Genomic DNA, 20,860 nt, shown 5'->3' with positions numbered 1-20,860 from the left:
ACTTAGCAAATTTCGTATTTATGCTGCCACTGCCCCTTTTATTCCAAGGGCTTCAAATTTGCCAACAAGTCTATTATGTGACACTTTATCAAACACCTTTTGGAAGTCCATATACACACTACCCTCATCACCCCTCTCTGTTACCTCATCAAAAAACTCAATCAAGTTAAGCATAATTTGCCTTTAACAAATCTGTGCTGGCTTTCCTTTATTAATCCACACTTGTCCAAGTGACTGCTAATTTTGTCCCAGATTATTGTTTTTAAAAGCTTCCCCACGACCAAGGTTAAACTGACTGGCCTATAGTTGCTGGGTTTATCCTTACACCCTTTTTTGAACAAGGGTGTAATATTTGCAAGTCTCCAGTCCTCTGGCACCTCCATCATATCTGAGAAGGTTTAAAAGATTATGGCCAGCACCTCTACAATTTCCACCCTTACTTCCCTCAGCAATCTAGGATGCATCCCATCTGGACTGGGTGACTTATCTACTTTAAGTAGAGCTAGCCTTTCCAGTACCTCCTCTATCAATTTTTAGCCCATCCAGTATCTCAACTACCTCCTCTTTTACTGTGAGTTTGGCAGCATCTCCTTCCTTGGTAAAGACAGATGCAAAGTACTCATTTAGTACTTCAGCTATGCCTTCTGCCTCCATGCCTAAATCTCCATTTTGGTCCCACCCCTCCTCTTACTACCCATTTACTATTTATATGCTATAGAAGACTTTTGGATTCCCTTTTATGTTAGCTGCCAGTCTATTCTCATACTCTCTTTGCCCTTATTTCCTTTTTCACTTCTCTGCTGTACTTTCTATAGTCAACCTGATTCTCACTTGTAATATCAACCTTACATCTGTCATATGCCCCTTTTTCTGCTTCATCTATCTTTTTCGTCATCCAAGGAGCTCTGGCTTGGTTGCCCCACCTTTTCCCCCTCGTGGGAATATACTTCGACACTATCCGAACTAGCTCCTCTTTAAAAGCCGCCCATTGTTCGATTACAGTTTTGTTTGCCAATATTTGATTCCAATTTACCCGGGCCAGATCCATTCTCAACTCGCTGAAATTGGCCCTCCTCCAATTCAATATTTTTACTCTAGATTGCTCCTTGTCCTTTCTATAAGGAATTTAAACCTTATATTATGTTCACTGTTCCCTAAATGTTCCCCCACTGACACTTGCTCCACTTGAACCACCTCATTCCCCAGAACCAGATCCAGCAATGCCTCCTTCCTCATTGGGCTGGAAACATACTGATCGAGAAAGTTCTCCTGAACACACTTCAGAAATTCCTCCCCCTCTTTGCCCTATACAGTATAACTGTCCCAATCTATATTAGGGTAGTTGCAGTCCCCCATTATCACTACTCTATAGTTCTTGCACCTCGAATTTCTGTGTAAATTTGCTTCTCTATAGCCTTCCCACTAATTGGTGGCCTATAGAATACACCTAGTGTAATGGCAGCTCTATTGTTTCTTAACTCCAACCAAATAGATTCTGTCCTTGACCCTTCAGGGACATCCTCTCTCTGCAGCCCTGCAATATTCTCCTTAATTAATACTGCCACCCCCAAACACCTTGTATCCAGGAATATTTAGTACAATTCTGCCCTAATGCGAAAGATAGGAATAGCATTGCTCTGTCACAAATATTAAAGGGACGCAAATTCATTTTTATTCCATTTCTCTTTTCTATGCCAATACAAGGGGCAATTCTGCTCGAGTTCATGCCCACTGATTTTTTTTGTTGAAAAGATTCATAACAGACAATTACAATCCACTTGTAACAATGTCTTGATCTGATTTTGTGAGCTAGATTCAAACTCAGGCCCCACGAGGTAAAACGATAGAGTTTTAAAATCAGTCTCTCAAACAAAACTTTAGTTAAATTAATTAAAGTAGTTAACAAAACTCACATCAGCAATATGTTGTGTTTCAATATATTTAGATATTACATTAGTTTTCAGATAAAACCACTTCTCACTATTCTAAATATATATTTTTACAGTACACAAGTCAACTAGGAAGGCCTGAAAAAGGGATACACAGGGTGGGCTCCTGATTTGAGCAGGGCTTTAGTAGATGGGGTGGGGGAAAGAGAGAAGGGGAAGAGAGTTGAGCAGAGCATACTGGATTCCCAAGGATGATGGGAAAGGACATTAGGGGCCCAGTCAACAAGGCTTGTTCTCGTGTTTCTCCTAAAGGTAACTGATTGTAGCCTGGGGACGCATCTGCCTGCTTACGTTGGATATGGAGGGGAGAGGAATCCAAAAGGAAAATACTTTTTTTTTTAAAAAAAAGGTATCCTTAACATCACAATGATTATGGGTTTGAGTTTCAACACCGAGTAACACTCAGTTCCTCCAGCCATGAGAAGTTTCTATATTTTCACTGCCAGGCGTCCTCCTACAGTGGAGAGAACATAAAATCTGGCAACTAGCTTGTGACATTGGCAATTGTGCTCAGGGTAATCTAGAGCCCATCTACACCTTTCCAGCTGGGGGAGGGTGTGTAAAAGCCAGAAGCTTACTGGGAAGAGATCAATAAGGAAGATTAAAATTATTATAAACACAAACACCAGAGAACTTTCTCTTCACAGTGCACTATATATTTTTTTTAAATGAAGTACAGATTGTTTTCTTAAAACGACGTTTATTTTTCCAGTTCTCCAGTAATTTCTTTAAAGCTTGTGACAAACCACTTGGCTTTCTCCTTTACTTGCTGTCGGACAATATTCCCACCAAATCCGATAAATGCATCCTAAGACAGGAAACCAATAGTTTATTAGGCATTTCTGTAAAACCAGCATTCAGTACATTTTAGCAGCAGTCAGAATCTAACTTAAATAGATTAGGCTAATTGTCTAGTACTAGAATGAGCCCCAATGGTGAATAATGAAAGGCTTAAACTTAAATGTATTTTTAAAAGTAACACACATGGTCTAAGTTACACCTTTGAAGGGACAAAGTTAGTTCTATATCTGTACGTACCGCAGGAGGGCACGCCTCCAAGTCCGTGGCTCCATCTCCAATCATAACAACCTTCTTAAAGCCCCTTTCTTCTTTTAGTAGACTTATAATCCGGCCTTTCCCACCGGATTCTGCTGTTGGCTGGGTTTCATCAAAACCGGCATACTCACCTGTAATAAAATAAGGTCAACTGTTGGGTATCTGTTATACTTTGTTTCTATCAGGTAATTTTGTGCAATAATTCAATTTGGAGGAGGGGTAAAGAAAGAGGCACAAATTTCACAAGAAGGCTTGTGCCATTTATTCTGATCACATATTCCACGTCTCAGCCTGCCAGACCACACACACACACAATGGGAGCTCTAAACATCTCAACAGCACCCATAAAATTCCTCTCATATTAAAAAAGTGTGACCCATGATGGAAACGGTCCTACTTTGAGGTCTCCTTTCTGTTAGCCATTCTACCTCTTTACTTTGTCTCACAACCAAACCAAGAACAAATCATCATTTGGGGCAGCCCGAGTGCCAAAACTAGCAGATGCTGGGATTCAAATTTATGTTGCAGAGTCTGTGGCTAGCTGCTTAACTTGCACAATTTGGCTATAATAATAAGCTCTGAAAAAGACAAGTTAAAAAAAAAGTGTTAAATTTCCCAATCCAGAGGTCAACATGTTTGAGTCTCCACCTCATTGATCATTCAAACTCAAATGGGAGGAGGAGGAAGGGATGGAGAGAAGGGCAGGGTCAATCTCACCTCCAGTTAGCCATTTACAGCAACCACAGAACATTCAGTTCCAGCTCATTTTGTTCTCTTGGCCATTCTAGTAACATGGTGTATGAGGGCAGAGAAGATAGATAATAAATGGCAGATATAAATGATAAAGGAGCCAATTATGTATTTTAATATCCAGATCTAATGATTGGCATTTACTTTAAATACAAATCTCACTGCTGTATGATAGTTGAATAGTTCCAGTAAATAATTACATTATAACATTTTCACCAAGAAATATGAAAAATGTTTCATGGAGCCAATATCACTTGTGGTAAAAATAATTAAAGAAATGACAAGTAGATTATTGAGTTTTGAATACTAGATATTTTTCCCTCTCTGCCACTTCCCCCTCACCCAAAGGCTTTCATACCCCTTGCTGGTGTATGGCTCCACAACCACTGACTGCCTTCATTCAAGTGATCACCATTCATGTATGAGCATTAATAGTGAATATTTTCAGATTATTCAATTGTAGGAGGCATCGCAACCAAGCTCAATCCAGTTCTCTGCTGATATCCACACAACTGCACTTCCAGCTGGAACCCTGGCCATGAGCACAGTGTGCGTACGCATACAATAAAAGTAGATGTAGACTCAATTCTCAATATGCCCAACATCCATTTACCTTTGACTGTCACTGGGCAGCCTACCTTCCAGGTACAATTCAATGAATCGGGGTGAAATTCTGCTCCTGTGAACCAAACGCAGAGGGGCAGAGCTTGCATCCGATTTCCATTTGAAATGCACTGCCCTGAGTTTTCTGCAAAGCCTGCACTGGAGGTTCATGCTCTCCAAGGAAGGAAATGAGGTAGTTGGTTCTTAAATTTCCACCATAGCATCTTGGGATAAAAGTAGCAGCTTGCCTCCTCCTGCAAGATTAGAAGATATCTCTGCAATTCCAGACACCATTTGGGCTGTTGTGGTAACTGACTGGGCCTGCACGCTTTCTGGTTCTTCGGGAGTCCTTTGAGTGGGGTGACCGAGTAGCACAGATGGGAGTCATCCCGAGACACCTCCCTCATTCCTACTTCCTCTTGCCATAGCCCTTCTGCTGGGCACACCCTCAGCATATTTGATGTGCGGGCAAACCATGGAACCACTGCAGTTATAGGTCAAGCTGCCAGCATACCACAGTAGGGCTGAATCATACATCCTTACACATTACAAAAAGTTATAGATATTTCTGTTCCAGGCCCAGATAAATCTCATGTATGTAAACTGTCCTGACCGTCCAATGACATGGTGACCAGGATTGGATGTTGGTAACTTCCCTGAACTTGGATGAGTCTGGCAGCATTGTTCAGGCTAACTTCCTCATGCTGCTGCTGTCAGTTCCTCTCAACTCTCCTTCTCTGGACTGTTCTCAGAGCTCTCCAGGCAACTGCATATCTTTCTGCCTCCCAGGCCTCCTCCGTCCCAGGCCTCCTCCGTCCCAGGACTGCTCTCAGGCCTATCTCCTGCGGTACGTACAGCTGACCTCTCACTGCTGGTCTCACTATCTGATTCAAGTCCCTCTCTTGCTGCCATGTTCCCCTCAGTGATTAAGCAGATTACCAATGTCAACTCATGTCCCACGCTCAGCTGGTGTCTCTCCCTGCTTCCTACTCTCTTGCACTTGGCTTTCTCCCTCACCCCATAGAAGTTTGCAGCACAGATGGAGACCATTCTGCTCATCATATCTGTGCCAGGTCTTTGCTAGAGCAATCCAAAACTAATCTCAATGTCCTATGTTCTCCCCATAGCCTTGTATCTTTCTCTACTTCAAATATATATAGTTTTCCTTAAAAGATGTAATGGTCTCTGCCTCAACCATTCAGTGACAAAAGCATTCCAACAAGCCTGTGTAAAGGAATGTCTCCTAACCGCCCTTCCCATTCAGTGATCAATTTTAAATTGATGACTCCCTTGGCACTGACTCCCCAACCAGAGAAAATAGTTTTTCCCCTAATGACTATCAAAACCCTTCACAAATTTTAAAAACCTCCATTAAATCTCCTCTGAGCCTTCGCTGCTCCAGTAGAAATAGTCCCAGGATCTTAAGTATTTGAACCCCAGGTCTCAAGTGCGCCACATCCTTCAGTGTCATTCCATTGAGTATATACTCCCATTCCTGGTTTTCTTCTCCCAAAATATATTACCTCACACTTATCCACACTAAATTGCATCTGCCACCTGGTTGCCCATTCCATTAACCTGTCTATGTCTCCCTGAAGTATGTTACAGTCTACTCACTATTTGCTAAACTTTCTACTTTTGTGTCATCAGCAAATTGAGAATGTGCTCCCTAAACCCAAGTCCAAATCATCTATAGACAACAAAAGTGAATCCAGCACTGATCCCTGTGTACACCACTTCCAACTCTTCTCCAGTCTGAGCAACACACATTTACCCATGCAAGTACATCTAGAAGCAATCTGTTGGGGTTACACCCTTGATCAGAGAGAGCAGCAAGAGATTTGCAGGGGAGACAAAAAGGTCATCCTTGAATAGGAGTTGTTTTGTGCTCGTGTTAAAGACAGCAACAGGATCTTTAAAGATTAGGAAGTATCCTATGATTAAATAGCTGTTTGAGGGGGAAAGTTTGTGTGCTGTAGCTGATCAATTGCAGAATAGTTAAGAGATAAGAACACTTACCTTTCAAACTTTAAGGCATTGAATTTCTTACTAATCTGGGCAAGTGGTCAGAAAGAATCAGAATGCAGAAACTGCATTCATCTGCTCTGCCACTTCTTCTCAGGTATCCCCAGGAAGTGCTGCTTGAACTTGCTTGCTTTCTTACAATTAAGTTGCCGACAGTGTGAATGCACTGTAAAATATCAGTGCAAAGCTGTTTTGGCTTTGCAACGACACCAAACTTGGAGTGTAAATCAGGTGTCAAGGCCCAAATGTGGATGCTGAATCACTAAATATATTCAAGGCTGAGATGGATAGATTTTCAGACTCTAGGGGAATCAAGGGATATGGGGATCGGGCGGGAAAGTGGAGTTGAGGTCAAAGATCAGCCATGATCTTACTGAATGGTGGAGCAGGCTCGAGGGGCCGTATGGCTTACTCCTGTTCTTATTTCAAAGGATGGGTGAAACTAGAACTAGGGGGCATAATCTTAGAATAAGGGGCTGCTCCTTCAAAACTGAGATGAGGGGAAACTTCTTCACTCAGAGGGTGGTAGGTCTGTGGAATTTGCTGCCCCAGGAAGCTACATCATTGAATAAATTCAAAGCAGAAATAGACAGTTTCCTAGAAGTAAAGGGAATTAGGGGTTACGGGGAGCAGGCAGGAAATTGGACATGAATTTAGATTTGAGGTTAGGATCAGATCAGCCATGATCTTATTAAATGGCGGAGCAGGCTCGAAGGGCCGATTGGCCTACTCCTGCTCCTATTTTTTATGTTCTTATGTTCTTAAAACTGTCTTGCACCAATGCTACCATAATAGTGCGAGAGCACCATTACTCTAGTTAGTGAAGTAAACTTTCCTTTTCAGATAGAAGTCAAGGAAAATGTGGGATAAGAACAATGGCACAAAATGATCAACAGTTACTTGTGAAAATACTTCAGCTTTATTTCTCTCTCCCAGCCCCTCCAATTTCTTAATGAATTTTGTGTTAATCAAGGTTAGTATTGGGGAACAGAACACTTTATTTTGGGCACCTAGAGTCAGCAAAGAATTCCAAATCAGATTTAGCAAGATTAGGTGCGATGTAAAGCTCACTTTACTCTTCCCCTTCAACATGTCTTAATCCAACCTCAAAAGATCACCTTCTACCATACCACTAATAATTTTCCCCACACTCCATGCCATTTCCCCGATGAATTGAATTGCCAATTAAGTGCCAAATAGTAGTCAATGCCCATGACAAAATTGATCTGCAACTCCATATCATTTCATGTCAGGCCTTTAAAAACAGCACAGAAAGAAAACTTTCATCCCATCAGTCTGGACTAGATTTGAATGGAGGTCACAAAAGTCACCAACCTGTCTTCTGTCCTGCTTACCTCTTGTTTGTTTCCCTTCCTTTTAGGGTGCTTCCTTCTACCACTACACCATTCCCTCAATAAAGAGGACAAGACATTCTGGATATCAGCAGCAGTTCATTTTCTTCTCCTTTGAATTCTACTAAGGAAAAGTTTTCTGGCCCAGAAATATCTAATTTACCATCATGGGGCTCCTTACCATTGAAGTAAAACTTCAGCCTGTTTGCATATACATTGGATAAGGGAATATTTATCCTCGCTGCTACATGTTCCACTATGCACTTGAATCCACCCGATATCAGGAACACTTGCACACCGTGCTTTTGAAGATGATCAACTAGATCCCTGTTTTAAAAAATACAAGTTTAAGAAACAGTTATGCTTTGTCAAAATTATTGGGATCAAAACTAAAAAAGATATTTAGCAACAAAGCTGCACTCTGCATTGAAAAATATTTTCATCACTAACTTCTGTTTCTTCCTCCTTGCTCTCTCCCCAGCCCCGCTTTGTAGGCTATTTTTCTTCCGCCTCCTGGCGGAAAATTTTTTTTCCCCTACCTCCCAGTGGTTCAGTATGTAAATGCTACATGTGCAGTCCTGAGCCACTGAGTCCAGGGAGGAACCAGGTTCCATTCCAGGCCTGCTTCAATTAGACAATCTCAAGCAGGGCTGATGCTGGGACCACAAGAGTTACAACTCACAGTCCCCACTAAGAGATTTAAAAAAGCCAGGGTTCCAGTTTCTGATTGCTATTGACTTGCAAGCAGAGTGCCTGGAGCCACCCTCTATTCTAGGCACACACATGACAAATAGCCAATATGGCAAGGATCAGTGCCTGAAGATCTATATGCAGCACAGGTAACTGGCTTCAGAAGAAGAGGAGAAATAAGAAAAAAATTAAAAAGTTACATTTTCATCTTACTATATATACACACACACAAAGTTTTTTCTTCTTTCTCACTGCAATGACACTACTTCTATGGTAACTATTTACACTTTTTCCACAGGAATCCCAGTTTGTTACTTTAAAAAAAAAATACGTTTAGAGTGTCCAATATCTTACTTCATGCCCTCTGTTAAGTGAGGGGGATGATCAGTTATTAGTTTGTTCACTTGTTCTCGTGAAGGTCGTATTATAGCTAGACGTCCTGTTAAAGCCTTCTTAAATGGGACTGTCCCTCCCATTGCATTCCGAGTCCTGTAATAAATTAAAAATAGCTCAGTTGTTTGGAGAAAGTGACCGAATGCTAGAACATACTTTGACAATGAAGACAATCTCCATGGTATAGCATGGTGCTGTGCTAAGTGAGGCAGACAAAATAGATCTAGCAACTCAAAACTGGACATCCACAAGGCAGTGTGGACTATCAGAATTGAAGACCATCACATTCTGTAACTTCATGGCCCCGATTTCCCTTACTTCTCAATCACTATCAAGTTGTGAGGCCAACCCTAGTACAATGGGAGCTGTAAAAGGGCATGTCAGGAGCAGCACCCAATATACTTTAGAATGAGGTACCAACCCAGTGAAGCTATTACACAGGGCTACCTGCATCCTAAATATTAAAAGCGCAAACAACCAACGGATCACAACAAAACTCTAGACCCACCACTTCCAGTCAAGAATGGTGACGGACAACCAGATAACTAACAGCTAGAGGAGGCTCCACGAACATTCCCATCCTCAACCATAGACAAGAACCAAGTGTTTGTAAACATACTTCAGCCAAAAGTACTAAGTAGATTATCCTACTCAGAAGGATCAAGGAGAGGCAATATAAACTAAACGGTACAATTTTAAAGGCATGGCAGGAACAGAGAAACCTGGAGGTTCATATACACAAATCTTTGAAGGTGGCAGGATAAGTTGAGAAGGCTGTTAAAAAAGCATATGGGATCCTTGGATTTATAAATAGAGGCATAGAGTACAAAAGCAAGGAAGTTATGCTAAACCATTATACATCACTGGTTAGGCCTCAGCTTGAGTATTGTGTTCAATTCTGGGCACCACACATTAGCAAGGATGTCAAGACCTTGGGGAGGGTACAGGGGAGGTTTACCAGGAAGATAACTGAAGTTCCTCATACCTGGTATGTGGAGAGGTTGGAGAAACTGAGATTGTTCTCCTTAGAGCAGAACTTCCTACCAAAGTGAATAACCTCACATTGTACTCCATCTGCCACCTTCCACTCACTTAACCTGTCTATATCCCTTTGCAGTCTCTTTGCATCCTCGTCACAGCTTACTTTCCCATCTAGCTTTGTACTGTCAGCAAACTTGGATACGCTACACTCAGTCCCTTCATCCAAGTCATTAATATAGATTGTAAATAGCTGAGACCCAAGCACTGATCCTTGCGATACCCGACTAGTTACAGCCTGCCAACCTGAAAATGACGGACTGTTTTCTGTCCATTAACCAATCCTCTATTCATGCTAATGTCACCCCCAACCCCATGAATCCTTGTCTTGCGTAACAACCTTTTACGTGGCATCTTATTGAATGCCTTTTGAAAATTCAAATATACTACATCCATTGGTTCTCCTTTATCTAACTTGTAGTTACATCCTCAAAAAACTCTAAATAGATTTGTCAAACACAATTTCCCTTTCATAAAACCATGTTGACTCTACCTAATCGTATTAGGATGTTCTATGTGCCCTGTTGCCACTCCCTTAATAATGGATTCCAGCATTTTCCTGATGACTGATGTCAGGCTAACTGGCCTGTAGTTCCCCGTTTTCTCTCTCCCTCCTTTCTTGAATAGTGGGGTTACATTTACTACCTTCCAATCTGCTGGGACCGTTCCAGAATCTAGGGAATTTTGGAAGATCATAACCAATGCATCCACTATCTCTGCAGCCACCTCTTTTAGAACCCTTGGATGTAGGCCATCAGGTCCAGGTGATTTATTGGCTTTTAGTCCCACTAGTTTCTCAAGTACTTTTTCCCCCCTCTACTGATAATTACTTTAAGTTCCTCACTCTCATTAGACCCTTGGTTCTCCACTATTTCTGGTTGTCAATTACTTTCAGAATACCCACCTGCTTTTTTTTGTTCTAATATCCAAGTTCCACTGAAAAGACCTTGGCACCCATAGCATTCATTTGTAACCCATATGGGAGTGACATTATGACACATACACTCAAGGTATTGGGTGGTGGGTTTTCTTCCTGCAACTTCTGTACTGGAAAGTCTGCAACCTACTTTATTGCCAGCAGATGAGCATACTCGCCCAAACTACATCAATGTGATGCACAAAGTTCTTAAAAAGGGCACTCTCAGGCAGCCTAACGCCTGCAACTTGTAGAGTCAGGATTTAAGTTTAAGAGGTAAATATGAAATCTTGCTCAAACTGGGTAAGGACCGTTGAAATTTAGTACTACATTCTACAATGGATTTGCCCATTAATACTAAAAAGCAAATAAAATACCACGAACACCTACATTTCTGCAACAGCATCTCCGACTCCACAGAATTTCGCTAGTTCATCAATTCCTTCTTCTTTTATCACTGTGCTGTCTACATCGAAACACACTGCATCGGCACTCCGAAGGACTGCTTTTGTTTCAGCAAGTGTCGTCATATTGCTGTGCAAGTATCTGTAGAAATGCAACAAAATGAAAGAATTATAATTCTATAGCATACTGTAGAAGTAAAAGCCAAAGTAACTGGGCCACAGGTGTTCCACACCACATACACATTGTACAACCTACAAAAAGGGAGGCTGATCTCACTTCGATCAGATTGTGGTACCTTTCCCTCCACATTCCTCTCTCTGATCATGTCCAATTTCAGTCCATAGCCTACTAACAAATTGTAATTGCTAGTCTCAGGCCAGAAAACTGTCTGGGGCGACCCACTCCTCAGTACTGGGACCATGAGCAACCTTGCCGGAGACCCTCTGATGATACAATGAAGAGATTATTCTAAGGAAGCAACAAGTCAGTTGAAGGGAAAAGTTTATTGTGGATGTGTTTTGTTCACCAAATATTGCATTGGCTCAAATCAAGTCAGGAGGTTGAAATCAAATCAGGACACTCTTAACTTTAATCTCTGTCCCCTAGTCCTTAAATCTGGTACCTAGCTGAAGAACTTTCCTGGATCCAAATTCTCCATATTTGGTGAAAATCAAAGACTGCTGTCAAGTTCCTCCTCTTCTCCAGAGACTGATGTCCTAGGGTACACAACCTTGGCTTATAACTCAGCCTTCCAAGTTTAAGGATCAGCCTAACAACCTTCCTCTGAACTCCTTCAATAATTCTACATCTTTCCTGTGATAGGGAGACCAAATCTGAATATTGTACTCCAGATCTGGCTTCACCTCCTTCGCTATATACTTACTGCTTGGGACACTGAACTGACAGTTTCAACAACCTATCCATCAAACCCTCGAGCACAATGCAATTTAATAGATCTTCCACAATCTCGCTTCTATCCAATCTCATTAATTTACGCTTAGCCAAGTTAAGCCCTACCTGCCACCTCCGCCCACTAATCTAGCCTCTCTAAGCCCTTTGGATAATCACATATTGGCTAGCATTGACCAACACACCCATTTTAGTCCCATCCACAAAGTTAGACACCTTAGGAAGATCATGTCTGTCATTTATAAAATTTACAAACAGCAACATCCTGAAAGCTGACTCTTATGGTAATTTCCCCCCCCCCCCCAGAATGAATATCATCTTCCTCTTAATTGACTGGCTAACTCCATTTACATTTAACAACATAAACACTGCAATGAGGAGTGACTGAAAATTTGTCCTGGTCTTCAATTAAATCAGTCATCTCCACTAAATTGCTTGCGGAATTGCTGTCCTATTGCCTTGTATCAAAATCTGTGGTTATACAAAAGAACCCAAAATATAAGGCAATAAAGAAACTTCAGGGGATGCGCATTTAAGGAAGTAAAAGAAAGAAATTGGAATCCCACTCCTAATTTTCCAGAATCCCAATTCTATCCCCAGTACACGCACTAATCTTCACCCCCTCCATGAAACAGACCTGCATTCCTCAAACATGATCATGGAGCAGAAATCATCATCTTTTGAAATTAAAACAGGATTGTCCTATGTTAAAGGTCATGGACCCCAATACAAATATTGATTATGACCTTCAAACATCTACAACCAAGAGGGGAAACCATGAAATCCCCTCACTTCTCCCCACCGTGGGAAAACAACTACCTTGACCTCAGTCCTCTTACAACACCAAGTTATAGTCCAGCAATTTTATTTTAAATTCACAAGCTTTCGGAGACTTCCTCCTTCCTCAGGTAAATGTTCGCGGTTTAACATAGGACAATCCTGTTTTAATTTCAAAAGATGATGATTTCTGCTCCATGATCATGTTTGAGGAATGCAGGTCTGTTTCATGGAGGGGGTGAAGATTAGTGCGTGTACTGGGGATAGAATTGGGATTCTGGAAAATTACCTCAGGAACATTTACCTGAGGAAGGAGGAAGTCTCCGAAAGCTTGTGAATTTAAAATAAAATTGCTGGACTATAACTTGGTGTTGTAAAATTGTTTACAATTGTCAACCCCAGTCCATCACCGGCATCTCCACATCAGTCCTCTTAGCCATCGAATTCCCAACCGGACTTGAGGCCTGACAATGAGACCTAAACACCATGATCTAAGAGGAGTGAGTTTTGCTGCATCTCAAATTGCCCTCTGCAACCTGAACAAGCAGGAGAGAAAACTAACTCAGAATACTCCGTCTACATTACTCACCCCAGTAAGCTTACACAAAGGACACAGGAGTATCTAGGAAGGCTGAAGAGGATGGGTAGGCAGCGTTCCCTCAGTCACATCTTCTGGTCATGCCCTACAGTGCAAAAGTATTGGTAAACAATTTTCATTCATCCACCTCAATGCCTCCTAGGTCTATTAGTTGAGATCTATTTGATCATTTGATAAATCTGCTGCTTCTTGTCAAATGCAGATGCATACCTATCTTTTGGAAATAGATGACCCTTGTTACAGGGACATCATGGATATAATGGCAATGGGGAATGGCCCATATAAAATACTGTGCTCCCTTCAGCTGAAACCAGAAGAAATTCTCCAGAATGATACCACTTCACCAGTAAAATAATATCCCAGAGTAATTCATAACTTTACTCCTATTCACTATATTCAGTTATTTCCTGCCTCCCTGCTCCAACTCCACCCAGCAAATCCAGAGTTACCAATCCAACTATGCAAGTTATGACAACCTGATGCTTCAGTTTATTGATTTTTTATTTGGAAAGAACAGAGAAATCCAGTTTAAAGAAAATGCTCTGTAAAACTTCCCTCGGTCACATGCTGATCCTAATGAAGTAGGCTGACAGCAGTCTGCAAACTAATTGCCACTCTATCAGTACTTATTCTGAGCTGACCGATGGAGAAGTTGTTTCCAGATTAAACTCTTGTTTGTTTATGCATCAAGCTCTCTTTCTTGGGGAGGAAAAGGTTTAATAACCAGACTAAACTTATTTTTCTTTAATCACTTTTTGTAGAGTGAAACCACATTTTGGGAGATTATTCCAACAAAACCTCACATCAACTACCTTGCTGACCGAGTTTGCTAATACAATAGGATTTAGCACTTTTAAGACATCAGTGAATTTATGCCCTAAAGGCAACAAAAATCAATCTCATTAGTAAATCCCCCTTGAAGCTATAGCAAAATGGCATTTGAGAAGCTTAGAGTTGAAAAGAAAACGTGATTGTATATAGTATAACGTGATTTTCCTGCCTTCTCCCCCATATTCTTTTATAATCTTTTTCGAATATCCAGTATCTCTTTGAATGCTATAATCAATATAGGATCAAGCACCACTTATGGCAAATCATACCACATTCCAATAACTGCATAGAAAAGTTCCTTCTAATCCCCCCATTCATGTAGCTAATACTTATCTTGAGATTATGATCTTCTGTCTTTGCTTTACCGGCCAATTGAAATAGGTTTAACTTGTTTATTTCATTTATCATTTTGAACACCTCTATCAAGTATTCTCCCAGTCAGTTCGGGCCTTCACAGCTGACTCTCAATCCAACATTACCTCGGTGCTAAGCAGTTACGGCTTCCTTGCCACATTAAACTATTAGTGAATTCACAAATCATTGCTCCAAATCATGTGCTTTTTTCCTCGAGAGGAGTAAGCACGTCCGCTTAGATTTTCAGCACAGCGGTTTGTCCTTATTCTCTTCTTCGTCCCAACATGCACGAATTCGAATATCCTTGAATCACGAAAAGAAAAGCCCTCTCAGCCCAGGACCCAATATTCAGCCCCAGGAGTTAGACCATGGCGCTTATAAAAGGATTTTGTCATTTTAATTCTCTGGCAGCCAGCACTCGACTCGAGCTCCTTTTCCAATCTTGCTAGACTGTCATTTTATTAACAAAAAAAAAAGAGAAATAACCCTGTAAAAGATCTGATTTCGGAGCTTGCTCTCTTCCAAACAAATAGTGACTAGAAATCCATTCGGCACTTACCTCCGGCCTGTGCAGACTTCCAACGGAATGGGCAGTGTAATTCACACAGCACCATCCATATGCCGACAATCTTACTTTCACTTCTTTCAGTGTGGCCAAAAAAAAACACACTTAAAGGGAACGGGGGAACTCAGTCTTATACAGACTTAAGGATTGGGTGAGATTTCTTTCCCGGCGGACCGAAGACTTAAAGTGAATTACTCTTTGTATAAAACAGTATCACAGCACGTCACTTGGCACTAATGCCCCACTAATCACAAGGTGCAACGTAACTTTAACCAGACGAGAGTCGCCGGAATTTGGAACCAATAGATGCCTTTGGTACGCTTTGGGACCCAGTCTTAAAAAGTTTATTAAAAGGGCAATATCACGCTCCCCCTTGTGATCATAAGTGGGCCCCACCTTACAAGTTTCTTTTAAATGCCGACCAGAGAAAACAGAAGAAACGTAATGGCCCTTTGATGAACTCCTAGATTTGAGAATCTAATGCATTGGCAAAGTTTGTAAAATGCTTTTTGATAGCCGGTCCAACACAATGCTGCATTTTATATCACTCTGCAGTGAAAATAATGGGCCAGAATTTGATGTCAAAATAATGATGAGGATAATGGTGCTTGCCGTTATTTATGTGCAAATGCTACAGCAACTTCAAGCAAGGGGCAGATATGCGGTTGAATGCGGATATCCAAAAATCGCGGTCCGAGATGCGCCGCTCTGCCATTAGCTTCCCGAAAACGGCATCTCGCTGTCTGCCTCACCTTTGAAATGCATTGAATGTCGTGACATTGCTGTATTTGCGCAGCCATTGTAAACTAAACTTGCCACAAAAAGTTGCGTCCCTTTCATTCTAAGTACCCTTTTAACAACATGATAAGTGTTAATTACTGCCAGTCAACTTCTCTGGTGCTGAAAATTAACTATTACAAGTGTGGAATCTCATTCACCATTCAGGTTTTAATTGTTGGAGATTTTAAAAACGTAAAATTAATTTTTTTTTAACATTTGTTTTACTTTTCCATTCTGTCTCTTTTTTCTCCCTTAATCCAATCTTTCTTCCCCTCTCTTTATTTCTCTTTCTGTATCTGATTTGACATTGAATTCACCCACTCTAATTTACACTTCCTTCTCAGTCCTTGTGCTGTCAATTTCACAATCCTTCGATCTGATTAGTTAAGGAGCAAAACAGTTACTTGCCCTGTTCACTCAGGCCCCAGATGCCCGATGTCCCTCGCTGTGGTGTTATCACCTTGCAATTAATGAATGAATAAAACTCACTCACCCTCTGTTGCCACAGTGACTGTAACTTTTTATATAAAATGTATCTCGTCGACGCTCGTCCTTCGATATCGAAGAATAAAACTGTCAGAATATCATCTCATTTTTTTGCAGTGAGTTCTTTGATGACTGATGAGATCTATTTTTTGCTTGGAATAAGTGTCCGTAGATTGAACAGTGGATCCTGGATACACCAGGTTAGGAATCTTGATTCCTCAAGTGAGACTTCCTCAGCTGGCGTTTAGATTCAGCATCAGCAATGCGACGGGCCTCAATATATCTATTGATTTTAAACTATTACCAAACTGGAAGCGCCGGCATTATGTTTAGTGGAGCCCCTGAGAGCCAGGAAGGAGCGAGTGCAGAGACTGTGTGGACTCCGCTTCCCCGTAAACAGAACACCAACTGATTCTGGAACCTGCTGATTCTGCAATTCCGGCCTGCTCCAACATTCCGAAGGATGTCAGGAAGGCCTGGCCAATGGGGCACCGACGCCATGGCTACATTCCGAAGGGCCGACCAATGGCTCCCTCAGAATGTACATTCCTGACTGTTCGCTTAGGCTGACTTTACACAACTCCGTGACCTGCTCCACCCTGCAATGAGCTTCAATCTCCAGATCCAGCCTACCGGCAAAGCCGCCTACTTATACCTCAGAAATAGCGCTCACTCCACTCTTATCTCAACTCACCAAGGCTCAAGTTCTCATCCAGGCATTGGTCATCTCACACCTTGACTTCTGCAATGATCTCCTGGCCAGCATCTCCTGCTTCACCCAACATGAAATTGAATTCGTTCACAACTGCACAACTCAGATCGTGTCAGAAATTAACGTGTCACCTGCGTGTTACTCCAGGTGGGGACCCTTGAGTCTCCTATGCTTAGCAGTTCACTTTTCAAACCCTTTTGCTTTTACTATATTTTTTGCTACCTTTAAAAGCCTCCTCAACAAAATTCATTGGCTCTGCTTTTGTCACCTCCGCTGACCCGTCTCCTATTTCTTTGGTGTCAGATCCAAGTGGCCCCTCCCAAAGCATGAAGCCCCTTAAAGCCTGTCAAAACATTAGACACACTTTATCAGTGCAAGTTGTTGTTGCTACGGTTAGTGATTCATCGACATTCCTGATATGGTTCTCCATTCTAAAATTCTGTCCTCCAAAATCTGCCCATGTCTCTGTCTCACTCCCAAGCACTCTTACCTCTATTTTGTCAAAGATGAGTATGATCGTTCCTCCTTTGAACGCCATTCTCTTTTTGCTTCTTAATTCCAAATGCACTGTAAATCTCCCATCTTGCTGCATCCCTAGAGTGTTGAAATCAAGATATATCCAACTATTTCCATGAGGCATTGTAACTATTCTCGGTGGGTGTGCAAGAGCGATCTCCATTCATTGAATGTATAAATAGGCTAGCCTGATTGAGAGATTGGTGAGACCACCAACCATAACCTTTGGGAACTAAGATGGAACTTTTCCCACCAGCCCTTCAAACTGTTAGAGAGGGGCTTTCAACCATCTATCTGTGCTGGATTGCACGTCAGCATGTCCTGTGAACCCTAGGTGTCCTTTCACTGGATTCTCTTGGGCCCCCGACTGGCTTGGGACCCCATGCAGTTGCACTGTTGCACAGCCCTAATGCCACCCCTGCAGCCCTTTAATAGATTTTTCCAAGGCTGAAAGGGGCCCCATTCCAGAGACTTGAGCACATAATCTAACTTTAATGCAGTACTGAGGGTGTGCTGCACGTTTGGAGGTGCCATATTTTGGATAAGAGGTTAAACTAAGACCCGTCTGAGGTTTGTCTCTGAAGTAAATGTATAAGTTCCCAAGGCTGAAGGGGTGGGGATTAAGAGAGTAAAAATGAAGGCCAAAAGCCCCCCTTGCAGGTTTCAGGCTGAAGTTGACCAGTTCGGCCATGGTCTATGCTAGTGCTATGGCAAATGGCACAGTTCTGCATATGGCTCTGCTTACCCAGACCCTTGTGAAGACACTTTCCCACAGCCATTGCCAGGTGGATGCAATAATGCCTGCAAAAAAGTTGGTGACATAGTGGCAGGTGTGGCCATTCAGGCTTCGTTGGCTGATAATCACCCTGCCATGCCTTTTTTCACGCAGTACCAGGTACAGTATAACATGCTGTGATTGAGGGTATTTCTGAAGAACTATCCAGTACAACAATCAGACCTTCACACATATCTGTGCCATTGATCCTGCTGTTACAACTTGCTTCCATTAGAGCCTCTGCCTGCACTAATCATCTGTCAAGGCAAGGTCCGGTCACCTCTGTACATAGAAGTGGGTGTGCAGGCTCTGCTGATTGGGCACAGTGAACCTCTCACATCGCAATCAGCCTGCCATTCATAGAGTCATTCAGCCCATTGTGCCTGTGCTGGCTCTTTGAAAGAGTTATCCAATTAGTTCCACTCTCCTGCTCTTTCCCCATAGCCATTCAATTTTTCCCCTTCAAGTATTTATCCAATTCCCTTTTGAAAGTTACTATTGAATTTGCTTCCACCACCTTTTCAGGCAGTGCATTCCAGATCATAACAACTCGCTGAGTTAAAAAATTCTCCTCATCTCCCTTCTGGTTCTTTTGCCAATGACCTTAAATCTGTGCCCTCTGGTTGCTGACCCTCCTGCCAGTGGAAACAGTTTCTCCTTACTTACTCTATCAAAACCCATCATAATTTTTAAACACCTCTATTAAATCTCCCCTTAACCTTCTCTGCTCTAAGGAGAACAATTTCAGCATGCTGCCCTGGGAACATTTTGTAAAAATTCAAACTGTTCCCAGGGGAGCATGCCCTTGGACCGTCCAAGAAACGTGCCAAGAATTTGGTGACTTCAACATTTGGATTCCCCTTCATGCTTTCATGTACTTACGTTTTTCATTCATCTACTACAACAGAAGCAATATTGTGTGTATCTGCAGCTTAAGAAAAGCCTGTGCAGCTACTTGTTTTCACCTGTCAGGGCTGTTCTTGAATTGTCAGCTTTTTGGGGGCTGTGTCAGTTTCTTTGAACTTTTGCTAGTTTTGCTAGTTTCCAAGGCACAGGCCCAACAGAGTTTGAAAGCGCAGTGCCAACACAGACCCAAGGCACACACCCGATGGTTGCCCCAGAGAAAAGCTTGTTCAAACCTGTTCAGCAACAATAAAAAAGTTTGAATTAAGAGACTGCCGTTTTAAAAGAAAATAAACTTATTATATTTTTATTTTTTAAGCGTAAAACCCCCACAGAAAGATGGCGACACACATCATGATAATAGCGTTTATATTGACCACTGTACTCCAGATCGTATTCTCGCTGATGTCTGTCATTTTCCTCATGGCTTCCACCTTCTCCTCTTTTGTTGGCTCTGGCACTGGCTCTGAGCTAATGCCACAGAACCAGCCACAGCAACGGATAAAGAAATTCCTTTTCTTCCTTGGTTCTGCAAAGGAAACATGTAAATAATGAATTACACAGCGGGTGCTGCTTAAATCTAACGTTAGAGCATTGAGCTCCCATTCAGAGGGTGCTGCTTATATCTAAAGTTAGAACGTTGGGCCCATTGAGATGGTGCTTCTCTTATTTAAAGTTAGAATATTTGTCTCTCATTCATAAGGTACTGCTTATATCTAACTTTAGTGCACTGGGCTCATTTTAGCAATGCTGTTTATATCCAGCCCAGGATCGTTTAGCTTCCATCCACCTTATCTAACCTTCTCTCCTCTAGTGTACTTTGTTGACCAGTCGCATTCCTCAGATGACATTTCCATGGTCCCAGCAGCTCACAAACCTATCATGTTCTGCACAACATTTGACCTTCTCTGTGTACTTCTAATCTTAAATCTTATTTCTAACCAGATATCTATCTAGCTGTTTTTAAGATGTTACTGGACAACACTAGTGAGTTTGCCTGGGAGTCTGCTCCACATTCATCACTTTGTGCAATGAAAATTTCTTCTAATCTCTTGTCTCATTAGGGACTCATTAAACTTATACTCATTCCTTAGTTCTGTGCTCACTGTACCAGTTATATATTTAAATGATCATTTCTCTCAGCATTTTAAAAAATGTTCCCCACAACCTTCTTGATCCTTTTCCTTTCTAGTTTAGTCTTATTGTCTTGAGGTGTCAGCAACTGCTAATTTCCAGGCTTAGTACCTATTGCCACCGAGTGCTTGCCGGTAGTGCCATTTTCTGCTTCTTCTTGAGTTTTGATGTTTGGCTTGGCCTCTTCCTCAATGTCCAAGTCAATCCTTTCGTCTTGGCTGTAGCGAAGGCTGTACACCAGACGATGTAGCTGGAGGGTCAAACAGTTACTGTTAATTTGCTTCAGTCACTAACTCTGGTAGTGCAATCCATAGCACTGTATTCTCTCTACTGCCTCAACATC

General features: G+C 41.8%; 2 protein-coding genes across 4 annotated transcripts in view; both read right to left on the bottom strand.

Moving 5' to 3' along the window:
• Positions 1-1,649: 1,649 nt before the first annotated feature.
• psph (phosphoserine phosphatase) lies at positions 1,650-15,471 on the bottom strand. 2 transcript variants are annotated; one of them, XM_068008135.1, is made up of 7 exons: positions 15,206-15,471; positions 13,453-13,546; positions 11,163-11,318; positions 8,780-8,914; positions 7,917-8,062; positions 2,988-3,136; positions 1,650-2,757 (listed from the first exon to the last, which is right to left on the bottom strand). In XM_068008135.1, the coding sequence occupies exons 3-7, from the start codon at positions 11,300-11,302 to the stop codon at positions 2,650-2,652; spliced, it is 678 nt and encodes a 225-aa protein (XP_067864236.1). In that variant the 5' UTR covers positions 11,303-11,318; positions 13,453-13,546; positions 15,206-15,471; the 3' UTR covers positions 1,650-2,649. The 2 variants fall into 2 exon arrangements, with proteins under 2 accessions (XP_067864236.1, XP_067864237.1); XM_068008136.1 differs by lacking the exon at positions 13,453-13,546.
• A 4,203-nt stretch (positions 15,472-19,674) lies between these two features.
• Positions 19,675-20,860, bottom strand: part of slc5a2 (solute carrier family 5 member 2) — a 40,206-nt gene continuing 39,020 nt past the window's right edge. For both annotated transcript variants that reach the window (XM_068008132.1, XM_068008133.1), the window contains 2 exons: positions 20,629-20,767; positions 19,675-19,912 (listed from right to left, as the gene is read on the bottom strand). In XM_068008132.1, coding sequence (XP_067864233.1) covers positions 19,698-19,912; positions 20,629-20,767 — 354 coding nt within the window. In that variant the 3' untranslated portion in view covers positions 19,675-19,697. The remainder of the gene's footprint in view (positions 19,913-20,628; positions 20,768-20,860) is intronic.

This window comes from Heptranchias perlo, chromosome 28 (assembly GCF_035084215.1).
Source record: "Heptranchias perlo isolate sHepPer1 chromosome 28, sHepPer1.hap1, whole genome shotgun sequence".
NCBI lineage: Eukaryota > Metazoa > Chordata > Chondrichthyes > Hexanchiformes > Hexanchidae > Heptranchias > Heptranchias perlo.
Note: the sequence above shows the minus strand (reverse complement) of the source record. Positions and strands in the feature narration are given on the sequence as shown.